Raw genomic sequence first — 25,905 nt, 5'->3', positions numbered from 1 at the left:
GTCGTTCTCCATGGTTTGAAGAACCTGGACTGAATCAGAATCAGAAATACTTTATTGATGCCAGGAGGGAACTTGCAGTCTGCAGCTGCTCTGTGCTTTGTGTCAATGGTCCTGGATGAATGGACCAATAGAAATGCTCTAAATGACTTGGAATAGACCTATTTTACATGTTGCCTTCTCCTGAAAAGTCAAAGTTTTGGAGATACATGAACATACTTCGATCTGCAGGAGTGAGTCGACTCCTGAAATGAATCAGTGAAGCCTATTTAACCAGTTCAACTCATTTCAGGTAAAGTTGTCATTCTGGAGCAGCTGGATTGGATGTAACAGTGGGATACAGAAGTGTGGGCACCCCTGATTAAATACCTGTTACTGTGGGTAAGTAAGTCAAATTTACAGTTTTAAAATACCAAAGCAAATCAGCCAATCAGCACCAATATCCAATTAATCAGCTTTCTTTTCTTTAAATTCTTAAATATGTTCAATGGTTTGCACTACAATTATTCCTTCTCTTCTAAATGAAAATAAAATCCTGCCTGAGAGACTATAATAAAAATGATATTAAATTTTTTTTGCCCTGTAGCCTTATATACACCTTTATTCAATATGGACTCGATCAAGAGCGCCCTCCAGAATTTTAAGTCATTTTCAGATGGAATGGGAGGAATTGGAATAAGCCAGGCTCCTCATAGTGCATCACTGACATTGTGAATGTCAATAAGGCTCCATTAGAAAATGTTTTTTTCTGTACACAACAATTAACCAAATCCAAAGTTGAACAACAGTGCAATAGGAGTCCATTGACTCTAAAGTGACCTCTGTGTGTGTATGTGTGTGTGTGTACATACATACATGTACATATATACATATATGGATAGATAGATAGATAGATAGATAGGTATATATAAATATACAGTATACTGTACATATACTGTATATATATACTCAAAAGCGAAATCTATCTTCCTCTACAGCGGATAGCAAAACAACCAGCAAATGCATGAAATGATGAATAACTGATGGATAAAGAGTGAAACATAAATACAAAAATAGAATGAGTCTAATACAAAAACATAAATGCTCAGATTCATCTTAGAAGTCTTATAAGGGAGCATTATAATGGCGATTAGATTGTCATGATAATATGATTATATAAAAAGAACTCTAAATGATTAGCTGATTACATTGGTCTTACTTACCACCATCCCCCAGACAGGAGGGCACTTCAGCTTAGGAGAAAGCAAACCAACAAAAAAATTTTATGTCAATGGCCAAAAATATTGGCACCCTGCACCAGGAGAGGAATGAGCACAATTATTTCACCTTGTAAAAAAATTGTAAGAAATACCTGTATTTCCATCATGTGATGTTTCTTGTATTTGTGGCAAGTAACAGCTGCTGGCAGTATAGAAATGTTTAAATGAAAAAAGTTTGTGTCTGTGTAACACACGGAGCATTGCGAAAAGAAATAACAGCAAATGAGGATGTCAAAAGCACAATTGTGGAAAGGTCTGGGCAATCTCAAGGCTACAAGTCCATCTCCAGAGATATATTAATGTTCTGTGTCCACTGTGCCCAGTGACATTAAGGGTAAATAAAGTGCATCTACATCCCACATGGACCTGATAACATGGACAGTGAGTGAAGAATTAATGTAAATCAAGTAAATGTACATAATCCTTGCGCTGATTTACATTTGGTCTGGATTTTCGGCTACTGTGCAGGTAAGAGCTTGTAGCCATAGTCGACTGTTGATCCAAAGAGCATCAAAAGGGACTTTCCCATGGGTATCCTGATCTGTAAAGTGGAGGACATCAAGCAGCATTCTGGAAAGAAAACATTAAAAACTGCGTAGTCTCACAGCTCTCTATTAATTTGTCAGTTTGGACACATCATAATTCTTCATGAACATCTTGTTTAAGCTTGTTCTTGTGATTTATGTAAGGAGGTTGTAAAATTTAGTAGCATATTTTTTCTGTGAGCTTCTGCAAATGTTGTTTTAACACATTTGCCTACTTACTCTTCATGGTGTGATGTAGCGCATACACCTCCAGGAGTAACTGTTTGGTGTTTGCTCAGCTACCTTAGTCAAATGTAGTGTCATGGCACTGTGAAAAAAAAAAACTGTAAAAGATGTAGCAGTAGGTGCTGTATGTGGGATTGTATGTGGGACCCAACCAATATTAAAATACTCAATTTTGATTTTAAGGCGTATGTTCTGCAACGCAATAACATCAGCAGAATCTTAGTATCTTAAACACACAGGACAGGGTGCCTCCAGGACCAGGGTTGAGAAACACTGGCTTAGACAACAACTTGATAACGTGTCCCTGTTTCTTCAGACACTAGAGGACGCCAAATGTCCAAAATAAGTGGGTTCATATGCAGCTTTAATGCAAAATCCTCAGAAAACTGCACTCATTTTTTTCAACACAGAGCAGGAATGTCCATAATTTGAGGGGTTTATAATTCACCAATATTAACCCTTTCATTTTAGACTTTAACTCATTTAGAGAGTGCCATCTAGTGTCTGTTCTCTTCACCACAAGTTCCCTGTCCAAACAGCTACACTGAGGATGCCAAATGTCCAAAATAAGTGGGTTCATATGCAGCTTTAATGCAAAATCCTCTGAAAACAGCAAAGGTCCATCATCTTTATTTTCACTTGAAACAGAGTAAAAATACAATAAGTAAAAAAAAAAAAAACACATTAAAATGTTTTAAAAAAAACAAAGAAATAAAGGCAAAATTAACATGTGAACAAATTATTTTAAAACAATTATAAAATAAAGCTAAATTAACAAATTAAAATTATTTAAAATAATTCAAACCAAATTGAATCAGTCAGAATAATGAAATGAAAATTTTAAAAAATAATGAAAAAAAAAAAAACCTTGATTAAGTCATTAACATCAAATAGCAGTTGCAGGCTGACTGGACGTGGCCAGAGAATAAACGTTTGACCACAGCTAACAGAGTGGGTGCGTTTATACTTGTAGTTCGGTTCTCCTGGTCCCGACCAACCTATAAGATGATACCTTACTATGGCTGCATCCCAACTCACACACATACACTAATGAACACAGTTCTAATAGTGGCTAGTTGTGAAACACTGTGTAGTGTGTGGTTTAGGACACAGCCCTGCTACACTAAAGCCCCCCTGAACAACCAGGGTTTAATTAAACCAAACCTGACAAGTACAAACACACCCTTAGAGTATCCTGTAAGGCAGGGCTCTTCAGTTTCAGCCATAAAGTCAGTTGTCTGGCACACATCCTGGATCAACTCATCCATTACTACTCATATGAGTGATATAGGTGATACAGATATCACCAAACAGTACTGGACACAAAAGTTGCCCTAGAAAGGAAAACTGTCAGGTCAAGACTTTAATGTAACATTACCTTCTGAATTGGTCTGTTTTACAGCTCTGTTTCGGCTATGCTGGATATCCTTTGAATGAATGAGTGTTTAAGGTTCACAGTCATTTCCAGGTACTGAACTTTCACTATTTAACTATGTCAAGATTAATAGTTTCCTTTCTAGGGCATCTTTTGTAACGATGGGATGCTTTTAGCTGTACTCACTTTTTTTTTTAACACACTCGTTTTTAAACTTGTTTATTTTTTATATGTGGTTGCAATATGCTGAAGCTTCCATATGTGAAACTCTATTCTTTTTGAGAAGGTTTGCAGATTAGTAGTTACTTCTCCCTTAATTCCTGCACTGTAAATCAACACACACTTATAAATGAAGCTATATGTATTTAACATACATTGACGCAATTCAAACCATAATCATGAATCAAAAAAAAAAAAAAAAAAACTTTGGACAGAATAAGCCCTACAAGACTAAATTAAACCAACAACTGTAGAAAACATTGACAGACAACGTCTCTCAAAAGTAAAGATAAAAACACAGGTCTACACCTGTCTGGTTGCAGTATGATGTGTGGTTTCGCCCATCGCCATATTTTTCAATGACAAAACATTTTCCATCTCATTTTCCTTCTCTAAGCTGTCTTTCCTCTCCAGTGTTTAATTCCCCCCACTATAAAGCGGCCGATATCTTATTCTCCCCCAGAAATCAGTGTTTAAACCCTCACTCTGTAATATCATAAGACACTCACTGGCCTGCCTAGGCCCAGGCTATAGGGCAATAGCCCTGGGTCTTTTCAGAGATGTTATCAATGTGGAGTTCTCGTAATACTCAGCATGGCACCTGTTCACAGATAAAGCCCCAGCCTTCAACAAAAAGAGCCAATCGGTTTACGAATAAAGTGCCATCCTTCATCAAAAAGAGCCAGACAGAACATTTTACTTATTGTAGCACACACACTCCATACTGCCGTTTTTTCTGAATGCTGCGCAGCAAAGTCCCTCCCATTTCATTCTGGGATTGATTTCACTAACATTTGGTAAAGATTTCAGAGAGCAAAAGAGACCTTTCTGTCCGAGCTGTCAGGCAACTAGCTAGTTAATCAGAATATTATTTATCACGCTGCATTGTGCTGCTAGTCACATTAACAAATGCTCTCCTTTGCAGTTTGTTCAGTAAGTCTAAGCTTAGTGTTAAATGGCCAATGTGATGTCATTAGTTAGCCTGCCAGCTAATGTTAATCTAGTTGGACGCGCTGTACTCTGTAGTATTTTAACTCTGTATCAGTCAACGCTCTTGTCAAATGTTTTTTCTGGTTTGGGCTTCTTTTAATCGTCACTGGTGTCTCTCACAACAGCACAAGGTTAAAGTGGACTGTAGTAGATTCAGGGCATGTTAGCAGCATAAGCAGCAGAGCTAAGCTCTGGTACTGTAATGTAACGGAAATGGATTCATAATAAAATCCACTAACTGCACATTTACTGTTGAAACACATACTAGACAAACTGGGTATCCAGGCAAAAATCTGCTGTGCCTCTGGTCCATTGGGCAGTGCTATAAGCTTAGTGAAGGCGTCCTGAGACACGCTTATTCTGGGAGAAGGGGGCAGATCTACTAAATGAGTAGGCAAGTCTGGCTCCTCCTCCGGTTTCTGCTGGGTCAGAATTCTGGGGCTGCATCATTGGGAAGGCTGTATTTAGGCAGACCACAATAGCGTGACTAGGCTGTCCCTTTTGAAGGCTCCTTTATATGCAGCCCAGAAATGCATCCTTCTTTTCCATGGTACTGGATCTAACAGGAGATTCATTCAGTTCGGCCTATACAGTCTACACAGTTACACAATAAGCCACTTCATTATGACAAGAGTTAATATAAAATGAAGTGTATATGTATGATATGTATGATGACTGATGCCTTAATAAAGAGGAACTTTCTCATAGGGCAAAACTGAGATGCTGAGTCATTAATAAGAGATACTAATTATGAGATTACCTATGACATTTGAGATACTAATTCATAACTGCTAAGCGCATTTAATGTGAATTGATATTTTAAGATAGGATTTGGACCATTTCCACAGGCCCATTTGTCAAAATGTAGGCCAGTTGCTATTTTAAATTGATGAATATAGTGAACAGGATGAATAGCAGCGATAATCCTTCCTGTGTATTTCAGCAGAACAATGTTTTTAGACAGAATGACTGTGTTGGAGGATATTTCTTGTATCCAGGTGTATGCAGTGAAGGATAGTGTAGCAGAAGATAACAGGTGGGCTCAGGTAGTCCTGCAGCTAGCCTCTATGCCTTGATAGAGATTGAGAGAAAGAGACTACATGAAGCAGCAGACACTTCACATTCCAAACATGTCTTTGCTGATCAACTGCCTCTTTTACACTTATACAAATCCACTGACACAAAGTAACCCTTGGATGGCAAGCTGGCCAACACTGCTAGGCAGCAACTGACACAAGCACTCATTACCAGTACCAGTGTCCAAGCGGGTTATGTAGCAAATATCACCTGGAGATGGAGTCTAATGCTGCCTTCAAGTCCACCTCGGACGTTTGTACTTTGTATTTGTATTTAGCTAAAGCTCTAATCCATCTTAACCACTTGGAAATCCAACATGACTTGAAGGCAGCATAACTGGCGGCTACATTTTAAATGGGCTGAGTAAGCTTATGAACCAAATCTAGGAAGTTTACAATCTTGCTATCACGACAAAACATCACACAAGTGCAATGGCACAAGTAAGCTCCTAAGAAGTTTACTTACTTAGCATCAGTCTCTTTGCGATCACTTTCTTTGTGATTCTCTTCTTCGTTTCCTCCGACAACGTTCTTGGCTGTCTTCACAGCCTCTGCGATGATGTCCAAGTCAAGTCAAGTCAAGTCATACTGGGAATATCAAAGCTAACCAAGCTAGCTTCGTATTAGCAAGCTGAAAACCCATAGTTGTGTCAATGACCAAGACGCCATTCTCCCTGTTGGTGAGAGTCAGTAGTATAGGAGCTGATATTTTAAGAAAACAGATGTTATGAAATATTAACATTTAGAGAGGTTACCTGACATGCAGATGTTTGTACTTACCAGTATGAGCAGACCTCTTAGAGTGTCTTTTTTCCCCTAAAAACTTCATATGGTTGAGCCAGCATCCTATAATGGACAGAAGAAGAACCAAGAGGCCTCAAGTGCATTGGGCTGAATATCGTTAAAACAAAGATAGCTGTACATGGTATTTTGAGCGATGCCACTGAAGAACCACTTTTGGTTCTATAACTGTGATAAAGGTTCTTCACTGTGTGAGTGTGTAGAACCTTTCAATTGGCAAAGAACCTTTACATAAAGTGAAGGTACCTTTAGACATGTAATAGGTTCTTCACACTCACTCTCACTCAATTTCTATTACAAACATGGGTTTTATAGAACTAAAAGTGGTTCAGTGGCAAAAATCTTGAACCCAGTTTCCAATCCTGGAAGGTCCAGATATGAAGACCTTCATGTTTAAGCATGTAGGATGTTCTTTATTTGTTTTACATACAATAAACATTAAAATCAAAATATCCCTGCTAAAAAATCCAGAACAAGAATAGCTTTTGCTGGAAGCTGGTAGTTTAGTTTAGCTGTCTTTGATGGCCAAGATAGTTAAGAAGCTGGTCATCCAGACAAAAACCATATACTAGTAAGCCAGCTGGTCAGCTAGCTCTTGACCAGCATAGTGTATGTTGAATTTTGATTTTGGATTTTGCAGCATGTTGAAGATTGGTCATACTGGTGGTCTAGTTTGGTCAGGTTCACCAAGCTTGTAGACATACCCTATGCTGGTCAAGAGCTAAGCTAAGCAGCTCGACCTGCTTGAGCTGGCCAGGCTGGGTTTTTTTTCAGCAGGGAATTTAGTAGGTGGGTTCATAAACACTGCTATCTGTATTTAAAATTTTAAATAGTCAACAGGGACATGAGGTGATTGAAGTGGGTGCATTTACATACTCCAACAGACTGCAGAGCCCTGCAGAGTTTAAGAAGTGCTGATATGAACAATTTGGAATTTAAACAGTCAATCATCAGCCTATATTTTGGAGCACACATGCTTATTGGATCGTTTTTGGATAACAGTATCCTGGTTGGCTGTCATTACCTGTCAATGTAGATACGAAAAAAAGAAGGATTAATGGAAGCACCATTATTTAAGGCAATACATTTATTTCTTGGTTTCAAAATGTATCTTAAGAAAAAAACTGTGTTCTCTGATGACTTACCTCAGAGAGGAAAGTGATTTTTTCAGGAATCATGTCAACTGATGGGCTCAACCTGTGAACAAACAGTACTTTTAAACCATTAACATCAACATCATTTTAAAATACTGTGAAAAATACTACCAGCAATAATGTTTCTCATCAGGAATCATGTCAACTGATGGGCTCAACCTGTGAACAAACAGTACTTTTAAACCATTAACATCAACATCATTTTAAAATACTGTGAAAAATACTACCAGCAATAATGTTTCTCATTAGAAATTATTAAACCACATGGCAGTCTAAGGGCGTTATAGTTGGTGGTTTGCTCTGGTCCGAATCTGTTAACGAGTCTGAATAAAAAATCCATGCACTAAAAAGTGCATTTCTCTGTGCGGGTGTAAAGGTGAGTAAAGGTGTGAAAACACCCCTTAAGTGCCTCTACAAACTGAACGAGATTACAGTTTATTATTCATTTAAAAGAAAAAAAAAAGGAAATTTGATTTATCACTTATGCAATTTATCAGGCAAGATGTTTGGTAAAGTACAAGCTAGGCTAACTCTGCTAAAGCTGGCAACAATCTCATCTCTGTAAATATAAGCCTAAAATCTGCTTTAAAAAGGTACATAAACATAATTTAGTAAAACCTCATTTACACAGCATGTTTAATTTTGTCTTTTTAGACTTGAGCCCTATTCAGACAGGATTAGTTTTACATGGGGAGGTGGAGTAATGTAATTTTACTATAGGACAGCGATTACACGGGATAAGAAATTTCGATATTGATGACTGAGATGGGAGTGGCTACTCAATTTATGCACGGTTATCTCCTAAAAAAAACACAACAATAACAACAACCAATCTTATAACTAATTTATAATGAAATGTAAATTTGAGCAGCTACATGTTCGTAACACATATGTAGACTACAGGATACGCTACACAATGACTTTGTGTAAACTAAAGCAGGCAGAAGTGTGGCAGGAGTTCTTTGGCTTGTACAACATCTAAGGTCTGTGCCATGCCGGTAGGACATGGCGCATTCTGACGTAACTAAAATAACTGAGAAACTCTGCTAATAATTTCATTACTCAACCTCCGATTGAAAAACTAATCCTGTCCAAATAGCACAGCAAGTAAAGTACATTATGCTCATTGATTGGTCCATGTCAACCAAATGAAGGTCTGGATGTGGTTTGAGCAGTGTGAGAGACGTTTTTGTGCAGGTATTTACAGAGGTGAGATTACCGACAGTCCAAGTAGAGTGTTTGTTTGCTATGTTGGCCTACCAACTCTGGTTATTCATGTTATATTTGTTCTTGCCTGGTAAAAGGTTTCTTCGTGTTAAGAGGTTCTACATACATTTCTAAAAATCAGTTCTATATGTAGTACCAGAATTATTACAAAGAACCTCAAATAACTTTATCCTTAGATGCTATTAATAATATAATATAAAAGTTATAAAACATATAATACAATAATAAAAAAACTAGAAAACTTATATACTTATACTTATATCTTATCAGCTAAATATAATCATTAAGATACTTAAAAAAATAAACTTCTAGTTGTGAATGTCTTTCAGCATTCACATCTCTGTAACTCATTTAACAGGGATTGTAATCCAAATTTCAACGCCAATGCTAGTTCAGTCTGAACAGCCTTACTGAAGTAAATTATTTTTTTTTAAATGGTTCTGAAATCATTACAATATCCTTACTGTCTTTAACTTTGGCATGAAAATTAGTAAAAAGAGTAGTTTGCCTAAAAATTTTTATTTTTTAATAGTGGTTAGTGGTTGGTGTGGCGCAACAGATAACACCACTACCTGCCAGTGAGCTACCACACCATGTGGGAGACTGGGGTTTGATTCCTGGTCTGGGTGACTATGCTGCGCTACACCAAGAAGAGTCCTTGGGCAAGACTCCTAACACTACATTGACCCACCTGTAATATGAGTAACGTTGTAAGTCGCTCTGGATTAGAGCGTCAGCTAAATGCCGTAAATGTAAATGTAAATTAACATGATTGATTACTTATCCCAGATGCAGTCGATTATCTGAGGTTCTTGAGTTTAGAACAGAGGTTTTAGGCTAACATTGCTAACAAACACTGGACTTATTGTTACCGATCTCCTCTCTGTAAAAATTTTTTGCTATAAAATGTTATATAAATAAATTATACAGTAAAACATGAATAGATAAGCAGGTTAGCATTTGTGTGTGTTTATAGTTTATAGACTTTTCTGTGCGATGCTATTACTTTTTCACAGGGTGAGTTGCGGTTGATTGAGAGGGGATTTTGGGCATTCAAATTAGTAACAGTCAAAGTTCAGAGTTTGTTAGCTTAGCATCACCCACTGCAAAATAAAGCAGCACACATCAGATACCAAATGTGTCTTTCTGATCAACTGCATCTGAGATCAGATCAGATCAGAGATACTGATGAATGGACCAATAGAAATGCTCCAAAAAGTTGTATTATTATTGAAAGATGCCATTTGGAGATACCAGTTTTTTTTGTGAATTCACATTTTTGTCAATTCAGTGTTGAAAAAATGATTAGTTTAAGAGGTAAATAAATCTGGAATGTCTCTTTACACAATGTTCTCATTAATATAACCATAAATATAAAACCAAATATAGCCAAGACATTTTGGAATTTCACCATATCAGCCAAGACATGATTGGTGAAAGAAAAACCCACAATGGTCACAGAAATAACTTGAATCTGTCAAAAGTAATAATACATAAAAAGTCTATGAAAATGAACAAATGAAAATCTGACATTGATTTTGAACCATGCTTCAACAGAATTATTTAAAAAAGTAAACTCATTAAACAGGCCTGGACAAAAATGTTGGTACCCCTGAAAATAATGTAACCAAAGGGACATGTTAAATTGAGGTGTGTCCACTAATTAGCATCACAGGTGTCTACAATCTTGTAATCGGTCAGTGGGCTTATATATAGAGCAACAGGTAAGTCACTGTGCTGTTTGGTGACATGGTGTGTACCACACTCAACATGGACCAGAGGAAGCGAAGGAAAGAGTTGTCTCAGGAGATTAGAAAGAAAATGATAGACAATCATGTTAAAGGTAAAGGTTAAAAAACCATCTCCAAGCAGCATGATGTTCCTGTGACTACAGCTGCATATATTATTCAGAAATCTAGGATTTGGTCTGTAGCCAACCTTCCGGGACCTGGGCACAGGAGGAAAAATGGTGACAAATCAAAGAGACAGATAATACGAATGGTAACAAAAGAGCCCAGAAAAACTTCTAAAGAGATTAAAGGTGAACTTCAAGCTCAAGGAACATCAGTGTCAGATCACACCATCCGTCATTGTTTGAGCCAAAGTGGACTTCATGGGAGACGACCAAGGAGGACACCATTGTTAAATACAAATCATAAAAAAGCCAGACTGGAATTTGCCAAACTGCATGTTGACAAGCCCCAAAGCTTCTGGAAGAATGTCTTATGGAGGCACATCAGCTCTATGTTCAAAATGGCCAAAATACCTGCTGAGAGGTGCAGAAGTCTCATTGACAGTTACAGGAATCGTTTGATTGCAATGATTGCCTCAGAAGGTTGTGCAACAAAATATTAAGTTAATGGTCCCATCATTTCTGTCCAGGCCTGTTTCACGAGTTTATTTTAAAAAATAATTCTGTTGAAGCATGGCTGAAAAGCAATGTCTGACTTTCATTGGTTAATTTATTTAACCATAGAATTTTTCTTTGTAAAACGGGTCCATCTGACCAGCTAATGTCTCTGACCAGACACCAAACACATCTTGGCTGACAATATTTGAGTTGTGTAAATTACATTTTTACCAGACTATTGCTTTAACCCCATTTTTCTTGCTAATCTGTTGCAAACAGAATCCACAGCAATGTGGCTATGATTAACCCAATACTTAATAGAAGAGGAGCCTTGTGTCTGTTATGAGGAGAATTGCTTACACAGCATCCTGTAAAAACAAGAAAACAGAACATGTACATTAATCTATACACAGCAGTGAAAACATACATACTGGACTTCCTCATGAAAATGTCTATTATTTATCTATATTTATCCTAGTGTGAGTATATTTTTAAACAAAAAACACCCACTACAGTCTTTTGCACAGTAGTCAAAGTTTTAGTATATATTTACATAAACAATATAATAATTATAACTAATAACTATTCATTAAATTAATAGCCATTTTGACTGGAGTTTAAATGTAAAAAGGGTGGTCTACGACTTTTGCAAAGTCTTTTGATACAAAAAATGTCCACAGCCACTCTGTCCCTTTGTATCCAGCCATCCCATCACATGCCTGTTCTTCTGCTGTAGCCCTGAAGAGCTGTTCTACAGAGTGAACTTCAGGCAAATAGCCCTGAAACGATGAGTCAGTTTAGGCCTCCAAAGTTTCATATGCAAAGACGTTATCATGTTATATGAACACAAAAGCTGGACATCAATTCAGAATTAATAGTCATCAGATATCAGGGGTCATTATAGCTAGTAAAGAGAGTCCATATCATACTTGGTTGAGGATGAAGAGTTATTTCTTTAGTTAAAGACTGAGACAACTCTTTCAACTTCACCTCGACAGCAGCAGTCAGAGTGGTGTTCAGGGTAACTGTGAGGTTGCTGTAAACCCTGTAGCGGCCCTTAGTGTCAAGCTCTGTGGCAGTGACATACGTCCTGAATGGATGCTTCCAAGACACAGTGGGCTCAGGAAAGCCTTGAGATGAGGTAAGGGTCACAATTACGTTGTCACAGTTGTAGTGAATTGCCAGTTTTGGGTCCTCATATGGAGCTGGGATTGGAGAGAAAGACTCATATTAGGTACATGATGTTACTGGAAACATCACATCACATCACACTATAAAAAAAAAATCCTTACAAGATAACCTGCCAGTCTTGCTTGTTTTTCTATTGTATTGAACTTCAACAGTATGGCTACATTCATCCGTTTGGTGCATCAGTTTGTTTTTTATACAAACGTATTATACTTTTTTCTTTTTTAAAAACAAACATTTTAACAACCAGTAAAATCTAGTTATTATCATTAAACAGACATTTAACCATGAACCTTTATATTACAGCACTTTTTGTTTCTATGTGGTGTTTTTTTTTTTTTTTTTGGTTCTGAAATCAGAGTTTAAAAGTTGGCTTTTTTTCACTGCTCTGAAATGTGAATTTTAAACACCCGTTAAAAGCTGTTTGGTCGAGCTGAGCAAGATTATGCTTCCTTACTTGCATGTGTTTTTGCATTGTGGCAATTTTTATTTTTTCATAGCTCCGAAACGTTTAAAGTGTGCAGATACTCAACCAGTAAATGCTGTTCTTTCAAGCTTATCTTCTTGATTGGGATAAGATTAAAAAAATGTACACCCTATAAAAATAGCCATCTATCCAGTATTTAAGTCAGAGTTGGTCTCGGTATTGGTCCTCGGTTTGGGCAGATGCTTTGAAATCTGGTATCGGTTCATCCCTAACTGTCATTGCTGCATTCCCTGGAAAACACAGCTGGTGAACGTTTATGAACACTAGAAAGAGAAATGTGTTTGAAGGGCAGTTTTAACCCAGAAAACCTTTAGTTTTTCAATATTATCCAGAAATCATTTAGCAACCCTGTCTAGGTGTATATAAAAAAGGTAAAGGTGCATGTATTTGTCACTGTACAGTGTACATGTGTCCTCCGCATTTAACACATCTGTGGTAGTGAACACATACACACACTAGTGAACTAGGGGCAGTGAGTATACACACACCCAGAGCGGTGGGCAGCCAACTCCAGCGCCTGGGGAGCAGAGAGGGTAAAGGGCCTTGCTCAAGGGCCAAACAGTGGCAGCTTGCCGAACCCGGGAATCGAACCACTGAGCCCTAAGTTTATATAGAGTGAGAGCCAGGGAAATATGGAGTGTATTTTTCGGAGGTGTTCGGCGTGACGGACACCTCCTGGGTCCGTTGGAAGTGAGTGTGTATTGTTGTAGTGTGTAATATCCGAGCTAAGCGTTTGTGCTGTTTGTGATGCATCCTAACTACGTGGCTCGTTGCACTTTTTTGTTGCATCACAGCATTACGGGTTGTAAGAAACACAGACCGTACATTGAATTTTGAACGGTCTACTAAATTAATTTACTAAATAGTACCACCCAGTATTACTTTAGGCCAGATGATCAAAGTTGTGTGTTTTGAGCCACCTGTATCAGCAGTGAGCTGAGGCTTTACTTGTCTCAATAAGACAAAGCAGTGACCATGGAACCAGTCATTTGGGCCCGAGCAAGCAAATCTCTAACTGTACAATGGAGTGTCTGACTAAAGTAGCCCTCCAGCAGCAGATTTTTAAGATATACTGGTCTCAAAACAAACCAGACCAGTATCTGCTGAATCACCTACCTGCTACAATCAGCTGCACTGTGTGTTTGGTTGCTCCATGTTCATCTGAGACATCACAGACGTATTCTCCATGATCCTTTGGCTGGACGTCCTTCAGTGCGAGCGAGGCATTTCCCTTTAGTATCTCCTTCTCAAACAGGTGTGTCCTTCCCCTGTAGGTCTGTCCTTGCCTATCTAGCTGATCTTTGACTTGATAGAAGCTGTGGACTACTGTGTTGCTGTGCTGCCAGTTTATGATTAAGTTGTTAATATTCAGGCTGGCAGTTGCAGTAAACACACAGCCGAGAATAGCATCATCTCCTGGTGCAACTATTACAGTCTTTTTTGATGGTATCTGAGAAGGGTGTGCTGGGAGTATTAATACACCTAAGAGTAAAACAAATAATTTTCATCTTCCTTTAAAAGAAAAAACTCTCTCAATGAGGGGACCTCTGCCTCTTTGTTTACCATAAAAGCTCAAAGAAGCTGAAATATATATAGAAAGCTCTCTGTGGTGAAGAAAGGTTTGCTTTTAAAGTGACTGTAAGTTATGAAAAGCACATATTCCTCTCTAATACAAAATGAAAGCATGCTGATTGATTGCCCTCTGCTGGCCTCAGTGGGGAGCTCATGCACTGGTCATATGCTACAGTGTGCAAGGGCCAAGCTCCCCCTTCACCTGAGCCTCATCTCCAGCACACAGGTGCTGTTCTTCTGCTTTGGGTGCTCTTACATTTACATATATGGCATCTTATCCAGAGTGACTTATAAGGTTACTCATATTACAGAGGTGGGACAATGGAGTGTTAGAAGTCTTGGCCAAGGACTCTTATTGGTGTAGCGCAGCATAGCCACCCAGACCGGGAATTGAACCCCAGTCTCTGGTGTGGTGTGGTAGCTCAGTGGCAGGTAGTGGGGTTATCTGTTACACCACACTAACCACATGCTTTTCTGCCTAAGTTGTACCCCCTGCCTGTCCTTAAGAGGAGTATAGCTTTAGCCCTAATAAAGTTTCTCTGCACATGTAGCCTGCCTTAACTCATATATTACAGCCATGTCATCTTCATTTATTACTCAGAACAGACACTTTATTGGTCCTGGAGGTAATTTAGAAACAATATCTATGTGGTACTGTTTGCTGCGTTTAGATGCCAGAGAATATACAGTAAACTTAGAAAAATGTAAAATAATTAAATACATCAATAAAATGATCCAATCCAAATCATTTCCAGAGAACACATTTCTGCATTATAATTACTGTAAAATTTACTGTAAAATCAGAAAATAAGGTTTACAAAAATACAAGGTTTTTGTGTGACATTGACATCATACAAATATCAACTCATAACATTTTTATAATATAAACCCTTCCTACCACTGAGTATTATCCATAACACCATCTTCATGCTGCACAGACACCTTGAAGGAGAAACAAATACAATCAAATAAATGTCATATATTAAATCTTAAATATTTATTCATTTTAAACATTTTGAAAGCTGCTTATCTCTATCAAACCACGCAAACCTCCTTGTTAGACTCCAGCACCACCCTTTATAATACACTGTATACTGTAAAACACAGCAAACCCACTATAAAACATATAGCCATATAAGATCAAATAAGATATGACAAGATAAGATAATCCTTTATTAGTCCCACAGTGGGGAAATTCTCAGTGTCGCAAGACAGATGCAGAAACGCAGATAAATTAGCAATATACACACAATAAATATAAATAATAGAAGTAAAAAAAAAAAGCAATAACAATATTATTTACAGAAAAAACTGTGTACTAATGAATATGTAGAAGACAAGGCTACCTGAAGTTAGCCAGTGTTAGATCAGTTATTAGCTGTAGTCTACCCATGTGGCTGAAACGTGGGGTCTGGCTTGTTATGGTAAATGATTCAGTATAAATTGATCCTGGGGGGCTGGGGACGTTACAGCTGACAGGACTGAGAAGTGAGTTACTAAAATGTTAAAAATCAGCTGTATTGGTAATTACATTGGTAGTTAAGAAAACTGCTGCCATGCTTACCTCCTCAGGACGTCTTTATCCCAGTAGAGTACACACACACGTGTTGATGAAATGAGGGTGAGTCATCAGTGCTCAACATGAAGTCCCGCTCGGGTCCAGTAGGGGCAGTAATGCGCCACGTAACCGATTCACCAACCGCCAAAAAACCGAGGAGGAAGAAGAGGCCTCAACAACCAAACACTCAGCTGCAGTCCAGCTCCACTGCCTGAATTATTTCGGTCTACGGGCCATTTTGAGGTACAGAGTCCAGTTTCAACTAATATTTACAAGTATAGCTAACTCAGTTAACCTCGCTGTGTTTCATTAGTCTGTTAGTCGCTCGTCTCTAGCCCTTTAGACCCGGCTAACTGAGCTAATGCTAATGCTAATGCTAGCTAGCTATCTCCCTTGCGCGGCTGCAGCGTCTGACCGCAGCTCAGTCCGACCAGAGAGGGTCACACTCAAAATCAGAGCCTGTACATCAGATCACTGCGCCTTCAGTGTGTCAGAAATCACCTCTATGTTTACACCAGTCTGTGTTACATGACCCAGTTAGGTAGGTAGGTAGGTAGCTAGCCAGCGAGCTAGCGACATGGCTAAGCTGTTATGCACACGAGGAGCCGTAGATCTGACCTCAAGCACTCAGATTATAGCTAGATATCTAAACAGATTTGACCACATAGCAGGACAATCCTGTCGGTTTCAGATGTTAAAGAGCTAAAGAGCCCCTATTCCACATGTTCTTGTGTTTAACCATTAGCTAAAGTAGGGTTTTCAGCTTTCCTGGGTGGTTTTATGGGCAAAACCAGGAATTAGCCATGACCATTTTCAGACCTGTCCATAGACAGGATGGAGCTGATTTTAGTATTGTGTCTTTAAGACACTAGTGTATGTAAATGATCTCTGTTCTGATTGGCTCTCAGTCAAAAGCAGTCTAATTCTGTTGGAGGATCAGCAAAGTTAAGCTGCTGTAGGTTGAATTGCTGGATATATGTTGTGTATCTTGCCCAGAAATATTGATGATAATGATGTTTTTTGACATGATGGTAATCTGACTTTTTAATTTTTTTTATTTTACAATTTAGCAACATGTCGTGATTAATGGGCCAATAAAAATGACTTTAAATTCACTTCCATTGATTCGGAAGATTTTTTCCTTCTGTTTTTTTTTTTCCCACATGTGGGGTATCAGATTTACAAAGCAGGACATTTCAGTTAGACTAGATAAGTTTAATGTTACTCCCGGCCTGTTGGAGAACGACCTGAGGATCATTCATTCATCGACTTTTGACTTTGACTTGACTGGAATCCTGCTTTGTGAAACTGGTGATGCTGAGCTGCAGCACTGAAATATCTTACATTGTGTTCAATCTTCTGCTAATGCCAGTCAAGGTCGGTGTTGTCCCAGAGCTCTGTATGGCTGTCTAGCTAACCTGTCTAGCTAATTTGCCTTCTAGGAGCCTCTAATCATGGCACTGAAGTCGGGCGAGGAGCGCCTCAAAGAGATGGAGGCGGAGATGGCGCTGTAAGTACAGTAACAGCTCTGAACTTTCCCATCTTAATCTCTCTATTTACTGTAGTCTGTCTAGTATAATAAGTACACCATGCAAGCATCTAGTTGCAGTGATTTGGTGGATGTGTTTGTACATGTGCCTCACTCCTGAATTGAATAATAGGAATGCTGTGATTCTGTGTTAATGTTAATGTTTGTGGTTTTTTGTAGGTTTGAGCAGGAGGTTTTGGGGGGCCCTGTGGCTGTGTCGGCAGGAGGCCCTACAGTAGTGGAGGCTGTTCCAGTGGCTCTAGCTGTGCCCGCTGTACCTATTGTTCGGCCCATCATTGGCACAAACACTTACCAGCAGGTACTTGGGCGTAAATGACTTTAACAGGTTGTAAACTACTGCTGCCAATGATGAGGGACCAGCAGTAAAATAAAAGGAACATTAGTCAGGAGTCTACAAATCTCTAATGGGTAACACAACAACGTTGGGGAAGTTTTTATCCCTTTAGATCAGCCTTTCTTATCTGGCCAGTTTCACAAAGCTTGCCTCATCATGTTACACACATACTCTACAAATCCTTTTCGGTAAAGCAGTGGTGTTTGGCCAGAACAGGCATCAAATTCCTGTGTCTGAGAAGCGTGCTAGTGTTAGCATGTTACCCTGATATGTGGTGATGACCACTGTGACATTTATCTTCTTGATCATGAAATTGTAAACCTATTAGAATTTGGCTCATAACAGTTTGCTGCTGTGAGAATAGTTGAGTGAATTCACTGTTCAACAGTTCTTTGTAATCATTTCCCATGTTTATCAGCCACTACCTGGGTCAGATAGTTAGCATTGTTCGCTGCAACTGACCAGTATTACATTTACACTATGTCCAATCTTTTTGAACTTCTATTTAGTATATTTAGCTAATTTTACGTGTACCCATTGCTGACACAGACATGCAAATGCACACACAGCTTGTCTAGTCCCTGTAGAGAAGGATTGCCAATATTCAGATACTCTCCCGGGGTCCTCTCTGCTGGATAAAGTGAGTTCTATTTAACATCTGCTGAACTCCATCTAATTAAACCAGTATAATTACACTGTTTGTAATGAAACCTTCAGCTGATCATTGTTTATTAAGCACTAACAATATCCTGGATATGCTTATAATACATATAAGATAAGATAAGATAAGATAAGATAAGATAAGATAGTCCTTTATTAGTCCCGCAGTGGGGAAATTCACAGTGTAACAGCAGAAAGGGATAGCAGGACACTCAGTTACAAAAATTTAGATAAATAAATAATTTACACTATATACACACAATATAGATAAGAATTAAAAAAGCAATAAACAATATTATTTACAGCAAAAGACTCTTAATTGCACATGGGGGTGGGATATTGCACATAGTATTCCCTGAACATGTGTGTGTAGTTAAGTGTGTGTGTATGTGGTCCTCTGGGAGCAGTGCTGGTTGTGTAGTCTGACGGCAGCAGGAAGGAAGGACCTGCGATACCGCTCCTTCACACACTTGGGGTGAAGCAGCCTGTCGTTAAAGGAGCTGCCCAGTGCTGCCAGAGTCTCATGCATGGGGTGGGAGCTGTTCTCCAGCATGGATGCCAGCTTGGTTGTCATCCTCCTGTCTCCCACCACCTGCACTGGGTCTAAGAAGCACCCCAGGACAGAGCCGGCCCTCTTTATGAGTTTACACAATTACAAAATTGATCACAATATGATACAATATGCCCAGCTCTAGCTTATTTAATTTAAGACACTAACTCAAAGCATTGTAAGCCAGTGTTTATTTCATACATGTTAGATGTGGCTGCATTCTCCTCACTTCACACTTATTATGCGGATGATTGACTCAGGGAACATTTCTAAATCTAATTTCATTGACTGAACATCAAGCAAAACATGATTTGCCATTTAAAACCAGCTGATGATATGATGTGTTAAATGTTCACTGATTTAGTTTCAGTAGAAACAGGAATATTCAGATCACTTCTCTTTGTTTTAGGTCCAACAGAGCTTGGAGGCTAGAGCTGCTACACTGGTTGGCCCCCCACCTTCTGCGTTTGTTGGTCCAGGTAGGGCTTGAATTCTTGCCGTGCTAACAGTACTGTTGAAATGTCTTACAGAAAGCATAATGCATTGTTTTGAGACTCTTGTTTCCTGTGTTTTAGCTGTACCTGCGGTTCGGCCTCCACCAATGATGCGACCTGCGTTTGTTCCACACATCCTACAGAGACCTGGTAACTGTTTGACATGGTTCCTAAACATGACCATTGAGATATGGTTTAAGTTGCATGTGTACATAAACAACACACTGTGTTTAGTACTGTCTGGAACGTCCCTGCCATTTATGTAGGTTATATACATCTTGAGTCCATGTGTGCAATATGAATGCATGTCTACTCCATTTAGGAACTGTTATTTGAACAGCGACTGTTTTACACTGTTCTGCGTCTCCCATGTAAGAGAAGCATACATGCTTTGAGTTCTGCCTCTCAAAACTTGCTTTTGGCAGTCATGAGAAAATATCTTTCTTTCAGGGGGTCAAAGAATGCCAATGATGCGTGGCCCACCTCCACAAGGAATGATGGCGCCTCCTATGCCCCGACCCCCTCCACCTCCACCAATGATGATGGCTCCCCCAATGTCAGGTCCCCCTCAGCACCCTATGGGTCCTATTGGACCACCTATGGGACCTATAAGCTCTGTTTCACCTGTAAGTACTGTATTTTATTTAATTTATATCTTAATATAAATTAGATATCAATTGTATAACCATTTTCACCAAAATATTATTCTGTAATATGTAATACTGAAAGTAACAATAGAAACATTCATTTCATTTATATAAACCTTTTTAAAAAAAGAGTTTTTTAATTGTTAATCAGAATTTTTAGATCAGTTTTGCACGTTTATCTAACATAAGGATAAATATGAACAACATGATGAGATTGTTACATTAATACACCCCAGTTCTGCTGGTGTGCTGATTTATGACACTTGGCTTCTACGATGGCAGCATATCAGTACCAATATCTCATGGTATAGCACTCTTTCTAGTGTATTGCTGCACACATTGCCCTCCCTTGAGTGTCTCAGTGCAATTAGAAGCTAATATCCATGTCAGCAAAACATTGCAAGAACATCCCATAGAAAAATGTGGAGTACATAATAAAAGTTTTTTTTTCTTTTTTTCTAAAAGCAGGTTGACACAATGAACCCAGTGGTGTCAGTACCTCCTCGACCAGTGACCCAGGCACCTCAAAAACCTACCCCCAGCATTATACAAGCAGCTCCCACTGTTTATACCGCACCGCCTGCTCCCAAGAGACCAGACCTTAGAGCGCAGAGACAAGCACGCATGGTAAAGTCAAGACAGTGCTCTCTGAGATGTTCTCTTTCTCATTACATCATTCATCCATTAGGGATTTCAACAGTAAAGTCAGTCATTGAGTGTTGAATGTGAAAATGTCAACACAGTGCTTGTTTAATGGTTTTAATAGTCATAATCAAAATTTCATACATAAATTGGTAATAAAATAGTAGTTAGTTGCAGCCCAATTAGCAAAACACTGCATTTATTGTAATATAGACATTAAGAAAGTCTCATGGGGGGGGGGGGGGGGGGGGGTCTATATTAATATTTTTCAGTCTGTTTTCAAAGATGGTTACAACCACTCAACTAGTGTCTCTAAATATGAGGGAATTAGGCGCACATTATGATGACCCAAATCACACTGCTTCTTAGAGGCTACTAGAGTTTGACTTGGTAGTGTGGTAGTACTTTGTTTATTTCAGGGTTCCCACATGGACAGACTGTACAGATGTACAAATGTACAGACTGCTGAAAATATCCTGCAAATAGTAGAGATTCTGGAAAAGCTACGATTGAGCTAATTATAATTTATCAGCAGATGAACTGTTATTAATCGTTAGTTTTCTTGTTATTTACTACTAGTCAGCTATATGCAGCCACATACTTCTTGGTTGTCACTTCATCCTCTCTTTGTTCTTGCTTTCAGGAGGAGTTGGCAGCATCAGTAGCTGAACAGCAGGCGGCTGTGATGGCAGCCGGGCTCCTGGACAGCAAGAAGGACAACGCCCCAGACGACAGTGTCATTGGGCCGAGCATGCCTGAGCCAGAGCCTATTCACACAGAGGTATAAAGATTGATTGATTGGTTTAAACGTGATGTGGCACTGCAGTCTGACCTGGTCCAAACCTGTTTTGGTGGTGAAAGATGCAGTAACTTTGAGGATAGCTGTTCTGATAAAGAACGCTAATGTTTTGAGTTTGAGTTACCAGCTCTTTGAGACATGGACAGACAGCATTAAACAGCATTTTAAGAAGCTAGACTTTTTAAAGAGATTTTGAAGCTGTTAATTTTAAAATGCTACATAATGTTTTTTTAATGTGTATGCTTGTGATTATTAAATTTAATAACCAATTTTGTGCCATGTTATGTGCTTTTGCAGCCAGCAGATGGCAATGCAGAGGATAAGAAAAAAGGGAAGCAGGAGAAAGTAAGGAAGTGCATCAGAACAGCAGCAGGAACTACTTGGGAAGACACCAGCCTCTCAGAATGGGACACAGGTACATGGACATTGCTGATGTTTGCAAATGTACTGTTATGGTTTCCCCTTGACCCCCTTGATTTTTTTTATCATTATTGATGATGATGATGAGGATGAATGTTAAGGTCTCAAATTCAGCTTCAGTTACTTTTGCAGTGATGTCTGGATAGCACAAAAAAAACAGGGAGACTCTGGCTGCATCCAGACAGTTGAATGGAACTTTCTTTACTGTCTCCTTTCCTAGATTTTGCCTGATCTGGCAGCCATGTGGATTTTCATGTTAATCAGTTCTGCCAGTTGTATTTAGATCATTAACTACAGTTTGGAACACAGTTCCACAGCTCAATGCTGGGGAATTTATGCCCCTCTGTCTGCATTTGCACATCTGTTTTCGGCAGTGGGTGCAACTGAAAGTAGCTGAATGACTTCATAAGAAGGATTTGACCACAAATATTTGGACATATAGTGTCTTCTCAAAAGAAAGTCAAGATCTCAACAGCTCCCTTCTCTTTTCCTCCCTTCTGTGTTCAGATGACTTTAGGATATTCTGTGGAGATCTAGGTAATGAGGTGAATGATGACATCCTGGCGAGAGCGTTCAGCCGTTACCCGTCCTTCTTAAAGGCCAAAGTGGTGCGAGACAAGCGTACTGGGAAAACCAAGGGTTACGGCTTTGTCAGCTTCAAGGACCCCAATGACTATGTGCGTGCCATGCGGGAGATGAACGGTGAGTGTAGCTGCACCTCTTAGGAGAAATTATCCTCCCACAGATTGAATCTACTGGCTAGACTGAAAATGATTTTCTGTAGGGAATCTCTTTTGTCTGTGTAAGGGAACCCGAATCTACCTCTGCCAAAGTCACACTTGATGATTGCAAGGGAGGGTGCCCCAAGTGGAATTCTGAGGATGTTTGTCTTAGCATCTAGACAAACCCTTTTTCAGTCGTTCTTGACACACTAAATAGTGGGGGCTCAGTTGTTATAGTGCTGGTTTATTTATCACAAGGTTGTGGGTTTGATGCTCAGGTCTGCTGAGCTACCGCTGTTGGACCCTTGAGCAAGATGGCTTTCTAAGTTGGTATATGTGAAGAGTACATCAGCAGTTTTGTTTTACTGTACGATATGTAGCCTCTGCATACTAAGTTGATATCATATGACTGGCAAACTTACCAAAACACACAAACCAACAAGCTTTGTTACTAATCATATTCAGCCCACTTATTTGGAAGGATACGGTGGCATTCTTGAAACATAATTGTGTACACTACACTATGCAACTTTGGTGCTCATCGAGGCCTCTTGCCAGAACTGCTTAACACTGCGTAACCGGAGTCATATTTGTGTAAAATCCTGTAACCGTACTCAGCCACCTCAGTCCAATGCATGTCTTCAGCATTCAGATTTGTATTTACAGCAGTGGAGTAAAATGGAATTACACTCCCCAACTGCAGTCCAGGACTAAAAAATACAAATACTCACATAGTGCTGCTTTAAGATATAATCTTTCCTAAACTAGTCGCTGTGAAACTACAACATGTAGGAGAAATGTTACCTACATTTTTGTTAACAGCTTTAACATTCTGGAATAAGTGAATGTGCACCACTGACTTTCGTGTTGCACGATTAACAGACAAAATGCACAGTCTGATCTGACTGGTCAAACTAAATGACCTGTTTGGAAATCTGTTTTGAAACCATATAGAAACTTTAATCTGATTAGACAATTTCATGTGTTTTTACAATTCCGACTGCATAAAATCTTTCCTGCTCAGACAAGACATAAAATATATTGGGAGGGTCACGTCCCATTTAAAAATTGATATAAAAACAATCCATAAATGTATTCCACTCACTAGCTTTATGCACTAATTTAATAGGATCTATAAGTGTTCCTGTTTGTTGTTGATGAGTCACTTATTATTTAATTATCGTACCAACATACCAGCACTTCACTTCAGTCCTTGTAGCTAGCTAACGTCTTTGATTGATTGCATGGAAATTGTATAGTTAACGTCAACACAGCATTTTGCACTGGAACTGTTATTGTGGAAATGCACTGTATTTCAGTTTAAAAGGTGTAATTGTATGTAAAGTGAAAATAAAAAAAGTGACATTTTTGGTGAAAAAAGGGTGATTATGTGAGTGCTAAATCAGTCAACCATTACTACTACTGTTAGCAATTGTATCCAAGGTACCTGAAAAGTAAATTATGTTCCATTTAAACTGGATAATAATAAAATAGCTGGAGAAGTACTATAATGCCCGCTTGTTTCTTGCCACAACTAAAAATTGTTGCTTAAAAAAATCGTGCTTAAAATCCAACTATTACTTACTTTTTTGAAAGGGTGCCAAGTTTGTCCAGTCCATTTGAGTTCTGTGTTCAATTAAATTTTATTTATTCTCCTTTCTGCTTTTTTTTTTTTTTTTTTTTTTTGTTCTGTGATGAATGCAAAATACGTTAACTGTTTATCCGTCTGTCTTTTTAGGTGAAAGTCATAATGTTTGTTTCATGTTTCCAGGAAAGTATGTGGGCAGCAGGCCAATTAAGTTGCGAAAGAGCATGTGGAAAGACAGGAACCTGGAGGTGGTACGCAAGAAGCAGAAGGAGAAGAAGAAGCTTGGACTTAGATAAGCTCTTTGAGTCTGAACTGAAGCTGTGTGGTGTGAGTGTGTGAGCGAGTGTGCACCTCCATCTCCTGCCACACACCAACACAACCTCAAGTGTGGAAGAACTGGGAGGAACTGAGGACTTTTGTTGTAACGTTGACTGCCATGGTGACCGTTCCAGTGACCAGGGAGAAGACTAGATCAGGATGAGCACTGACGAGATTTTTGGATTTACCCTAGAGGCTACCGCATTTCATCAGCTCCCAACCTGCCCATTAGTATGCACTGATACAGTGCCTCCTCCTAGTATCGTAAGCCCTGCAAAGCCCTGAAATTCTAAAGGAAGAACGATGTGTAGATGTATTATGATGATGAAGAAAGTGGTGTTTTTTTTTTATTTTATTTTGTCTTCATTCTTGTTCACCTCATTACCAGAAACAGTTGGGATGTTCTTGTTTTAACACTGATGTTAGAGAGAGCTGGTAAACAGTAATGCAACTTTTTCAATAAACTCAAGATTGTATTTTACATGCTGTTCTGTGAAGTCTGTTGAGCTAAACATTTCCTGGACCACCTGACTCTATCATTAAAGGAGCTCTGTACTCAAAATCTGTCAGGTAATACGTGATTAGTAATGTTGGAGGCAAATCTGAGTAGATGATTATATGAAAAGTGGGCAGTTTGCAACTCTTCCTTGTTCCAATTGTTTAAAAAAAAAAAGTAAAATAACAGTTGGATTGATCGGTGGATGGGTGGATTGGTGGAGTGATGGATCAATTAGTAGATTGGTGGGTCAATTTGTAGATTGGGTGAATTTGTAGATGGGTGGATTGGTGGTAATTATTTGTAGGTGGGTGGATTGGTGGGTGAATTTGTAGATGGGTGGATTGGTGGGTGAATTTGTAGATGGGTGGATTGGTGGTAATTATTTGTAGATGGGTGGATTGGTGGGTGAATTTGTAGATGGGTGGATTGGTGGTAATTATTTGTAGGTGGGTGGATTGGTGGGTGAATTTGTAGATGGGTGGATTGGTGGGTGAATTTGTAGATGGGTGGATTGGTGGGTGGTTAGTTGGATTGATTCAACATTCTCATTGCTCAGAACAAGTACAAGGCAACAAAAGGCAGTTAGCAAAACCCCCCCCAAAAAAAAACATCTGGAGTGCAACAGTGAAATATTGAGAGAAATATGAATATATATATATA

General features: G+C 38.9%; 1 protein-coding gene and 1 long non-coding RNA gene across 4 annotated transcripts; one reads left to right on the top strand and one right to left on the bottom strand.

The window, feature by feature from the left end:
- The first annotated feature begins 308 nt into the window (after positions 1-308).
- Positions 309-25,227, top strand: rbm42 (RNA binding motif protein 42). Of its 3 annotated transcripts, none has more exons than XM_072692344.1 (11): positions 309-378; positions 17,466-17,533; positions 17,732-17,870; positions 19,526-19,595; positions 19,692-19,760; positions 20,061-20,236; positions 20,723-20,884; positions 21,543-21,680; positions 21,996-22,113; positions 22,626-22,820; positions 24,612-25,227. In XM_072692344.1, the coding sequence occupies exons 2-11, from the start codon at positions 17,478-17,480 to the stop codon at positions 24,722-24,724; spliced, it is 1,236 nt and encodes a 411-aa protein (XP_072548445.1). In that variant the 5' UTR covers positions 309-378; positions 17,466-17,477; the 3' UTR covers positions 24,725-25,227. The 3 variants fall into 3 exon arrangements, with proteins under 3 accessions (XP_072548445.1, XP_072548446.1, XP_072548444.1); XM_072692345.1 differs by lacking the exon at positions 309-378 and adding an exon at positions 16,176-16,266 and having other exon boundaries at positions 20,726-20,884; XM_072692343.1 differs by lacking the exon at positions 309-378 and adding an exon at positions 16,176-16,266.
- On the bottom strand, positions 3,816-6,894 carry LOC140537076 (uncharacterized). The gene is made up of 3 exons (XR_011977641.1): positions 6,467-6,894; positions 6,153-6,360; positions 3,816-5,681 (listed from the first exon to the last, which is right to left on the bottom strand). It is a non-coding gene; the product is annotated as an uncharacterized lncRNA (long non-coding RNA).
- Positions 25,228-25,905: the final 678 nt, after the last annotated feature.

This window comes from Salminus brasiliensis, chromosome 1 (assembly GCF_030463535.1).
Source record: "Salminus brasiliensis chromosome 1, fSalBra1.hap2, whole genome shotgun sequence".
NCBI lineage: Eukaryota > Metazoa > Chordata > Actinopteri > Characiformes > Bryconidae > Salminus > Salminus brasiliensis.
The sequence above is the reverse complement of the archived record's forward strand: the minus strand, read 5'-3'. Positions and strand labels throughout refer to the sequence as shown.

What these genes read in the sequence shown, in the direction of transcription:
- rbm42 (XM_072692344.1), top strand. Translation starts at nt 17,478, where the DNA reads ATGGCACTGAAGTCGGGCGAGGAGCGCCTCAAAGAGATGGAGGCGGAG. An exon ending in ACACATCCTACAGAGACCTG is followed by an intron (nt 19,761 to 20,060) that starts GTAACTGTTTGA and finishes TCTTTCTTTCAG; the next exon opens with GGGGTCAAAGAATGCCAATG. An exon ending in CAGAGCCTATTCACACAGAG is followed by an intron (nt 21,681 to 21,995) that starts GTATAAAGATTG and finishes GTGCTTTTGCAG; the next exon opens with CCAGCAGATGGCAATGCAGA.